The 10,867-nt window shown below is 35.8% G+C and overlaps 1 protein-coding gene across 2 annotated transcripts in view; it reads left to right on the forward strand.

Moving 5' to 3' along the window:
- The window catches only part of LOC107673568 (protein Jade-3), a 14,868-nt gene extending 7,390 nt beyond the window's left edge, over positions 1 to 7,478 (forward strand). For both annotated transcript variants that reach the window (XM_016467195.1, XM_016467196.1), the window contains exons 8-12: positions 1,069 to 1,236; positions 1,462 to 1,578; positions 2,566 to 3,024; positions 5,609 to 5,726; positions 6,223 to 7,478. In XM_016467195.1, the coding sequence (XP_016322681.1) occupies positions 1,069 to 1,236; positions 1,462 to 1,578; positions 2,566 to 3,024; positions 5,609 to 5,726; positions 6,223 to 7,064 (1,704 nt within the window). In that variant the 3' untranslated portion in view covers positions 7,065 to 7,478. The remainder of the gene's footprint in view (positions 1 to 1,068; positions 1,237 to 1,461; positions 1,579 to 2,565; positions 3,025 to 5,608; positions 5,727 to 6,222) is intronic.
- Positions 7,479 to 10,867: the final 3,389 nt, after the last annotated feature.

Here is a 10,867-nt window from a genome sequence, read left to right on the forward strand (position 1 = left end):
TGTGAGTTGGAGGCTAAGTATAAGTTTAGCTCAGATATATTTTCACTCGTCGAACACTCTCTGACTGAGCACTTCAGAGTTTCACTCTCCGTCAAGCGATCTGTGCTGTTTTTCAGTTCATCTGAATGGATGTGCAGCGCACCTGTATTTAACGTACCGTAAACTCTACTAGTGCACGACTCGCCGTCGCTTTGTTTCACACACACGCAGAGAAAGAGAGAGAGAATTGACGCGCTACCTATGCGTGCTACATGTAAACGATATTCTTTGTTGTATTTTGCTGTCAAAATAATGGAGTTCCTTTGGAATTCTTCAGCTTTTAAAGGGGTCATATGATGCTGCTAAATCAAAACGACGGTGGGGGTCGGTGACGCGGTGGGCAAGTGATGTAACCGGTGTTGCGGCTTAACACCGGTATCACCGTCAGCACTGTCTATCGCGGCAAGCCTATCCTACATATGATCCTGTAATATTGCAGAACTTGTATATACTTATGCAGATCTTATATAAACTTACATGTACTTGTACTCTTATATACTTCTGGTCTTATATACTTTTTATTTAAATTAATACTTATATTCAGCAAGGATGCATTAAATGCAAAAGTGACAGCAAAGACATTTATAATGTTACAAAAATGTTCTATTTCAAATAAATTGTTCTTTTGATTTTTCTATTCTTCAAAGAATTCCAAAAAAAGTATCACAGTTTCCACATTTTTCACTATGGAATAGATTAAATTTGAAAATGTATTCAAATGTTTCAAAAAGAAACAGTTGTTTTAAATGGCAATATTACCGGTTTTTGTATAAATGCAGCCTTGATGAGAAAGTCTTATCAACATCAAACATTTGAATGGTAGTGTAGTATTTATTGTGCAAGAGGTTTAATTGTACGTGTGTGTATTATTAACAATAAAATAAATATATGAACAATATGTGTATATATTAGCAATAAAAGCAATTATTAAATTATTAAAATTTGATTTTATTTCTATTGTTGTAATTATGGTAAGCTAGAAGAAGATCGCTTTATCCTAAAACTCATCACACTCCTATTCTGTTGCAGGCCTGCTATGGCATTGTGAAAGTGCCAGATGGGAACTGGTTGTGCAGGACGTGTGTGCTTGGCATCAATCCCCAGTGCCTTCTGTGTCCTAAAAGAGGGGGTGCAATGAAGGCCACCAGGGCGGGCACTAAATGGGCTCATGTAAGCTGTGCCCTCTGGATACCAGAGGTGAGTTATGTGTCATAAGGATGGATTTACACCTGCATTATTATGTTGTATGCTCTTGATGTTGTTTCATTAATAATATTATGAAATTGAGCTTTCTTTCCTATGACAGCATGTTTGTTGGTATTATTTAAGAGTATCATAGAGTTAACAGACATGGGCTAAAAGCCATAAAACTCCACTTTTGAGTTTATGGGGTCTTTTAAGAGAATTTGTATTTGTCTTTAGGTGAGCATTGCATGCCCAGAGAGGATGGAACCCATCACCAAAGTGTCTCATATTCCTCCCAGTCGCTGGTCGCTCATCTGCAGTCTCTGTAAACTCAAGACTGGAGCCTGTATACAGGTAATGCTTTATAGGGCAAAGAAGTGCATGAACATTTCTACTGATTAATTGGGTGCAAGAATTACTCAGTAATAATAATAATAATATCAGTTTGAAAATGCATTATTGTTTAGTTGGATATAAGATCTTTGGAAAGAGAACTTCCTTCAGTGACATCATTTTGACAGTGCAAGAGAATGAGTGGTAGTTTTGATTACAATTTTTTTGGATGTAAAATGTAAGTCTAATATTATATTTTATTTTAATAATCAAGCAAGTAGTGATATTTTTGAGCAACTCGTGAAAAAAATGTCACTTTTACTCATTTAATTTTGAAAATCGATATGCTGTTCACAATGTAAAATTAATATTTTAAACTTTTTTTGTACACAATATATAGCATACAATTATTATTCTTTTTTTTCCTGATATCAGGGTTTCTGCAGGTAAAAAAAGTCTTAATTCACCCTTCCCCAAATTAAGGCCTTAAAAATGTCTTGAAACAGAGCTGTCTTAAATTCATAAAGTCATGGCATTAAATGTTGCATGCACTGCCAAAATAATATCTTCCGTTGTATATTTGTCTTGTTTTCCAATACAAATATCTAAACATTCTTAGGGTTGTGTTTGGGTACAGAGATATTCATGCCTTGAGCTATTTTTTGTAAAATGTAATGAAGATTGGTGTAGAAAGTTGTTTTTTCAAACTTTGAAATGTTGCTAAAACAACTCATTTACATTGAGAGAAATGATTAATGTATTATGTTCCTTTCAATTTATTCCTTAAAAGTTCTGAACTTGGTCTTAAAAAGGTATTTAAAAAGTCCCAAATTTACCTCTATAAATGTAATAAAATATAATCTAGGAAGTAAACTTCCCAATTAATTGAAGAAATAATTTGATTAGTCTATTATCAAAATAATGACTTTCGTCTTCCAGACTGTTTATATATATATATATATATATATATAGCCTATATACATATATAAACACTGTCTCATCTTCCAGTGTTCGGTTAAGAACTGCACCATTCCTTTCCACGTCACTTGTGCTTTTGAACACAACCTGGAGATGAAGACCATCCTGGATGAAGGTGATGAGGTCAAGTTCAAATCCTACTGTCTGAAGCATAGCAAACCCAAAGCAGGAGAAGCAGGCTTGAGTCCGGCCTGTCATAAACCTCCCACTGAGACTGAGAAACTGGGCTTGAGGGCGCAGAAGCTTCAGGAGCTGGAGGAGGAGTTCTACACACTCGTTCATCCTGAGGAAGTGGCCCAAGACCTTGGACTGCCAATCAACCTGCTGGATTTTATCTTTCAGTACTGGAAGATGAAGAGGAAAAGTAACTTTAACAAGGCCCTGCTGCCACCTAAAGAAGATGAAGAGAACCTGCTTTTGCAGCCACAGGAGGACAGCATCCACACACGAATGCGCATGTTCATGCATCTGCGGCAGGACCTGGAGAGGGTGGGTACTCTCGTCATCATGGATGAGATCTTTTTTTTTTCTTCTTCTTCTTCTTCCTCAAGATCAGCTAATTGTCAAGAAAGTCCACAACTTGTCAATTTTGAAAATATGTAGTTTTGCACATACCCATCATCTCATCATGTAGTTCTTCTAAAATTAATAAATACACAGTTCAGCTGACTTATGTACATTACTGTTCAAAAGTTTTATTAGCCTGTATACAGGTAATGCTTTATAGGGCAAAGAAGTGCATGAACATTTCTACTGATTAATTGGGTGCAAGAATTACTCAGTAATAATAATAATAATATCAGTTTGAAAATGCATTATTGTTTAGTTGGATATAAGATCTTTGGAAAGAGAACTTCCTTCAGTGACATCATTTTGACAGTGCAAGAGAATGAGTGGTAGTTTTGATTACAATTTTTTTGGATGTAAAATGTAAGTCTAATATTATATTTTATTTTAATAATCAAGCAAGTAGTGATATTTTTGAGCAACTCGTGAAAAAAATGTCACTTTTACTCATTTAATTTTGAAAATCGATATGCTGTTCACAATGTAAAATTAATATTTTAAACTTTTTTTGTACACAATATATAGCATACAATTATTATTCTTTTTTTTCCTGATATCAGGGTTTCTGCAGGTAAAAAAAGTCTTAATTCACCCTTCCCCAAATTAAGGCCTTAAAAATGTCTTGAAACAGAGCTGTCTTAAATTCATAAAGTCATGGCATTAAATGTTGCATGCACTGCCAAAATAATATCTTCCGTTGTATATTTGTCTTGTTTTCCAATACAAATATCTAAACATTCTTAGGGTTGTGTTTGGGTACAGAGATATTCATGCCTTGAGCTATTTTTTGTAAAATGTAATGAAGATTGGTGTAGAAAGTTGTTTTTTCAAACTTTGAAATGTTGCTAAAACAACTCATTTACATTGAGAGAAATGATTAATGTATTATGTTCCTTTCAATTTATTCCTTAAAAGTTCTGAACTTGGTCTTAAAAAGGTATTTAAAAAGTCCCAAATTTACCTCTATAAATGTAATAAAATATAATCTAGGAAGTAAACTTCCCAATTAATTGAAGAAATAATTTGATTAGTCTATTATCAAAATAATGACTTTCGTCTTCCAGACTGTTTATATATATATATATATATATATATAGCCTATATACATATATAAACACTGTCTCATCTTCCAGTGTTCGGTTAAGAACTGCACCATTCCTTTCCACGTCACTTGTGCTTTTGAACACAACCTGGAGATGAAGACCATCCTGGATGAAGGTGATGAGGTCAAGTTCAAATCCTACTGTCTGAAGCATAGCAAACCCAAAGCAGGAGAAGCAGGCTTGAGTCCGGCCTGTCATAAACCTCCCACTGAGACTGAGAAACTGGGCTTGAGGGCGCAGAAGCTTCAGGAGCTGGAGGAGGAGTTCTACACACTCGTTCATCCTGAGGAAGTGGCCCAAGACCTTGGACTGCCAATCAGCCTGCTGGATTTTATCTTTCAGTACTGGAAGATGAAGAGGAAAAGCAACTTTAACAAGGCCCTGCTGCCACCTAAAGAAGATGAAGAGAACCTGCTTTTGCAGCCACAGGAGGACAGCATCCACACACGAATGCGCATGTTCATGCATCTGCGGCAGGACCTGGAGAGGGTGGGTACTCTCGTCATCATGGATGAGATCTTTTTTTTTTCTTCTTCTTCTTCTTCCTCAAGATCAGCTAATTGTCAAGAAAGTCCACAACTTGTCAATTTTGAAAATATGTAGTTTTGCACATACCCATCATCTCATCATGTAGTTCTTCTAAAATTAATAAATACACAGTTCAGCTGACTTATGTACATTACTGTTCAAAAGTTTTATTATTGCTTTTGAAAGATGCGTCTTATTCACAACCAGACTGAATTAATTTGATCAAAAATACAGTAAAAACAAGAATAGTTAAATATTATCACTTTTTAATATTAATAGTAATCCATTTTACATTTACATTTAGTCATTTAGCAGACGCTTTTATCCAAAGCGACTTACAAATGAGGACAATGGAAGCAATCAAAATCAACAAAAGAGCAATGATATACAAGTGCTATAACAAGTCTCAGTTAGCTTAATGCAGTACACGTAGCAACGTATTCCGGTTGAGCCACTATCCAGTTTTCAGTGTCACGTGATCCTTCATTAATCATTTTAACATGATTATTAGATACATTTATTATCAGTGGTTGAAAACGTGCTGTTTAATATTTTTAAAGAAACAGTTATACATTTTCAGGATTTTTTGATGAATAGAAAGTTTTGTTTTGTTTTTTTGTAAAAAAAAAAAAAAAACAGAATTTATTTGAAATAAATGCTTTGTAACACTTAAAGTTCTTACTAGTTACTTTACCTGTGATTAGATTAATGCATCCTTTCTGGAAAAAAATAAAATATGTATATTGTTTGACAGCTCTAAATTATATATAATTCATTTCAAACATTTCAAAGGTAGTTTAATGCATGCTTAAACCATTAGTGTTATGTTGTGAGTTTTTGATGTTATGTTCCTTATGTGTGTGTCATTTTGTCAGGTGAGAAACTTGTGTTACATGGTGAGTCGAAGAGAGAAACTGAAGCTGTCTCAGAGTAAAGCTCAGGAGCAGATCTTCAATCTACATGTCAAACTCATCAACCAAGAGTTATCTGCAGGTAATTAACGTTTTCTCTATTTATTTTATTATTTTATAATCAAATATAATATAATAAAAATTATAGGTCCAAAATTTGTTTTATTTATTTATTTTATTTATTATTGTTCCTGTGGCTCAGTGGTAGAGCATTGCGTTAGCAGCGCAAAGGCCGTGGGTTCAATTCTCAGGGAACACGCATACTGATAAAAAATGTATAGCCTGAATGCACTGTAAGTCGCTTTGGATAAAAGCATCTGCTAAATGCATTAATTTAATTTAATTGTTTTTTTTTTGCTATTAGAATACATTTTAAATAATTTTATATTTCAGAAGTAGTTAAATTAATTTACATTTTTAACTTTTAACTCTAGACTTGCCGGAGTTGAACAGGCGTACATTGAACTCGCGCAGCTAAAATAATCCAATGAATTAAAAATAATTGTAATCTCATATAATCTGTCTTTTGACGTTCCAGCACCACTGAATAATTGACTAACTTCTACTTCTATTTGCAGGGCTCCCAGTGTCCTCATCTTTAGAGAACCTATTGTTCCACCCTCCTAGGATAACCTTAAAACTCAAAATGCCCAAAGTGTCGCTTGGCAATGGCAAAACCAACTCCAAATCTGGTAATGGCCCCCTGTGCCCGGATAACAGTGGTAATGTATATGACACTGGTGAGGGAGGCATCGGTCAGGGCAAACCGCAACTCCATCTTGGACTGGTAAGGATAGAGGAGCGTGCCAACGGTCTCCTGCCAGCCTCCATTTACATTCGACGAGACGGCGGGACTCCCCCATTGGCTGTGAAGCAATCTGGCAAACCTTTAGCTCTGCACGCTGCCCTCCACGGTCAATCGTCTAATAGGAAAGGCAAGACCGAACCAGAGAAAACCCGCCAATTGAAATCCAACGGCATTATGGACAAGCCCGTACTCCAAAGAGACACTTCCTGCCAGACGCCCACTGAAAAGGACACATGCAATGAGATTTCAGGGAAAAGTCAGTCAGGTGGATTCCATAAAACCTCTCTTGAGCATTTCAGTCGATCCCTCAAGGAGGCCACTGTCAGTTTAGTACGGACTGAGGATCTTCGGGCTTTTGAGAAGAACGCACGCAAGTCCTCCGGATTCTCCAAACCGGTTTCCAATGAGCGGCTGCTAGGGGGCAGCAAACCGTGCCAGGAGAGCGACGGTTACTGCCCGGATGTAGAGCTCAGTGACTCTGAGCCCGAGGCTAAAGGGAAGTGTCGACGGGGAGGGAGGAGGCAAAACCAGAGAGGACCTGCTGGAAACTACATCAAGTCTACCAGCCGAGCAAAACTGTCTTTTGGCTCTAGGACGTCAGTTCAAAGGTGACAATCTGCAAAGCATTAAAAACATCTCAAACCCACTGCCACAAATTACTGTAGTCCTCTGGCGCTATTCAGAAGCGCCAGATTCTGTTTTCCTCTGTTGAGGATCAGCCGATGATTTTTAGTACAGTGTGCCAAAAAGTTCTCCCTGGCAAGTGATTGGTCTATTTTTGTATGGACTGATATATATCACTGTGTCTCTCTAACCAGCCATAGTGTTTCTGCTGCACTTGGACTACAGTAGGTTTTATGGGCCGTGAAGCAGTATTTCTGTACATAAAAGGAACCTCAGTTTTTAGATTGTACATAGTTTGTGTTAAGATGTGGAGCACATTGAGATGCTTTCCACGTACTGAAACGTTATCCTACTTTCTTACTGATATGCTTATGCAAATAAATAAAGACTTAAGAACTCTGATTTGACAAATCATGTTTGTTTGATTGTTCTGATGTCTGGCTGGACTCTTTCCTTTGCCTATTTTTTCTCTGTTCCTCCATCTATTTGGTCTTTCTTCCTTCTGATTTGTTTCCACTTTGCTAACGTTAAAATTGGCATGCTTGAGTTGAACAGAAAGTGTGCTTGTGCAACTGAAATGGTCTTCCATCTGTCTTCAGAGTGTGAAGAGAAATGTCAAGCCTTAATGTTCATATTTAGAATAAATTTCATGCTGGATGTTTTTCTTGTTTTTCTCAGATCCATTTTTCTGTCACTTCTTGGCACCAGACTCAAAACTTGCAAAAGACCATGAAAAATGGCCTGTAATAAAGCAAGAATGGATTTTTAATGTGATGTAGTGAGTATTTTAGCATAAGACAAATAACACTTGTTTCAGCATAAAAGCAGTCATATCTCCATCCAAGTCAGCCAAAAAACCTGGGCTCAGAGTTCATTACAAATAATAATATATATATATATATATATAAAATATATTTACATTTAGTCATTTAGCAGATGCTTTTATCCAAAGCAACTTACAAATGATGACAATAGAAGCAATCAAAACCAACAAATGAGCAATAATAAGCAAGTGCTATGAATAATAAAACTGAATAAAATTGTGGGGTGAGTAAGATCTTCAAAGATCTTCAAGTTTTAATTAATTAAATTGATCAAAAGGGACATTTGTGAGTAGAAACATCTATAATGCTACAAAAGATTTCTGTTTTAAATAAATCCTGTCAACCTTTCTGAAGTTTATCACAGTATCCATACAAATATTAAATTGCACAACTGTTTTCAACTTCAATTATAATACATGTTTTTTGAGCACCAGGTCATATGATAATATGATAAAAAAAATCTGGTTAGCCATCACATGAATAAATTACATTTTAAAATAGAAAAGTTTTTCATTTCTTATTGTAATAATATTTCACAATCTTACTGTTTTTACTGTATTTTTGATCAAATAAATTCAGCCCTGGAAACTTTTTGACCCCAAACTTTTGAACAGTAGTATATCCACCTCTTTAAATTGTGAGGTCATGTTCGTGTAAATCTCTAGAGCACTAATTAGTGTTCTGTCATTTCCCTTCAATCTCATTCTTCTCCCAGAGCCCTCTGGCTAGTCCAAATGGAAGTGTTCTCCACAGTTTTATTAATCTTCTCCGCTCCAGAAACCACCATTTCTGCACTCTGTGGTGTTTCCTCAGGCTGTACCTTCCTCCTGCTGTCAACTAACACAATAAGAGAACTCGATAATCTGAAAAGGTTTATTCAGAGAAGTTGTGCTTACTGGTAATTGTATGTTTGTGGAACAATTCAAGAGCTTGATTCTTAATGTACGTGTGTGTGTGTGTGTGTGTGAAGCCACACTGCCCTCTATTTGTCTTCTAACAGTCTTAACTTTCTTCAGTTTTAAATATTAAACTGAGTAGTGTATCATTCAATATTGCTGCCCATCATTTCCATGTCACTTCATCTGTCATCTGATGTTCTTTTCAAGCTTAACCAGTTTATCTTTGGACTCAACTGATTTTCTTTTGGTTGAGCGGCTGCTGTATTAGCTGTTACAGCAGGACTTCAGTGCTGCCTAAGGCTTATTGATCATTTGAGGAAAAAGCTGAGTTTGACTCTAGTGTTAAACAAGCACAGCACTCGCTCTGTTAAAAGAGAAATATAAATCATAGAAAGTAAAAGAAACATCCACTTCTGCAGCTTTACGTAAGTAAGGGATGACATACAGTCAGATAGCCATTATTGCAAAATAAACCCCCACAGCACCTTGGTGCTAAGTGGATGGTCTCTTTGATCAAATTCAAGTATTCCGGAGAGCCGTGAAATAACGTTTAAAATAGTTCTGATCATTATTATGTTGCTTATAAGTTCTGTTTGCAAATGTATATGTTCATGACTGGTGCTAATGTAAATTACAATATAATGTTAATTGTCAGTGCAATTACTGTAATAGTAAGCACTGTAAGTAAAATTTTGTGTATTACCTTATTCTTATCGTAGATAACAATATTAATGTTTAATTTATTCAACATCACTTTTGATCATCACTATTGCCGAGTGCTCTTTTTATAAAGCACTATGTAACCTTTCTAGTCATGGTTTAACAGTAAAGAACTAGAGTTCTCAACTGCGGCAATAATCAACCTGCTCTTGAACACCTGCGTGTAATTTGAGAGATCTCTGACTTTCATTGGCTGGTTCAAGCAGGTGTGTTTGAACAGAGCAGGACCTAAACTGGTAACTAGATCGTTATGAGCAAGATTGGATACTCCTTGACTAGATGAACTTGGCCACATGAGAATTGAAAAACTGACAAAAGTAGGCTAATTAAGATCCCTTTCAATGAGGTCATAAACAAGAAGTATTAAACATTGTTGAAACACATGAATGACTAACCAGCTCTGAAACCTAATAATGAATAAAGCCTCTCACAACACATTTTTCAATGCACAGTGCCTTGAATTTAAAAGTACACTACCATTCAAAACAACCATTCTTTTTTTTCTGGAAATATATTAATAGCCTATTTCTAATCGGCAAGGATGCATTAAATTGATCATAAATCGATCATATTTAACTTTTCATAAATTGATTTTAAATACATTTTACTGAATTTCAAATAAATGCTGATTTGGTGATCAAAAGACGACTTCTTTCAAAAACCCTTTTTTTAAAACCGTTAGTTACAGACCCAAACTTTTCACCCCTTCAGTGTCTATACATATATAGACTTTTGTAAACAGTAAACACATTATCCAGTCCTAAACATTATATTATTACAAAAGAGAGATATGTAGCGCAGTAAGGCTCTAGGATGGGATGTTTATTTTTCAAAAGCAGCTTGACACTAGAAAATTAACAGATTTTGTATTGATAACTGAAAATGTGTTTTTATCTATTCCTAAAGAATGAGTTTTGCCTGATTAGACTGATGTGATGGAATATGCATCCATCAGGATCTTTCTATCACCATGTGAACAATCTAACTAGAGCCACTGAAGTGATTGCAGCTTGGAGCATAAACTACTTGGGTTCTGTATTAAAGGTGACATATCATGAAAATCTAACTTTTCCATATTTTATGTGCTATAATCAGGTCCCCAGTGCATCTACCAACCAAGGAAACGTGAAAAAGATTAACCCGTCACTTTGCTTTGGTAAGCCTTTTTCTGCAAGCTTCTGAGAAAACGAGCGCGTCAGCCGTTATTGTGTTTTCGCAAGTTACAATGGTGTACCAGCTCTAATGCCATGGCATGTTCTGCCTTTGGCTGCACGGACGAGCACAGAACACTATTTAGAGTCCCAGCCTCAGAGGAGACAAGAGAGCAGTGGATTTATGTATTTATTTA

The sequence above is a fragment of the Sinocyclocheilus anshuiensis genome, unplaced genomic scaffold (genome assembly GCF_001515605.1).
Source record: "Sinocyclocheilus anshuiensis isolate Anshui unplaced genomic scaffold, SAMN03320099.WGS_v1.1 scaffold44, whole genome shotgun sequence".
NCBI lineage: Eukaryota > Metazoa > Chordata > Actinopteri > Cypriniformes > Cyprinidae > Sinocyclocheilus > Sinocyclocheilus anshuiensis.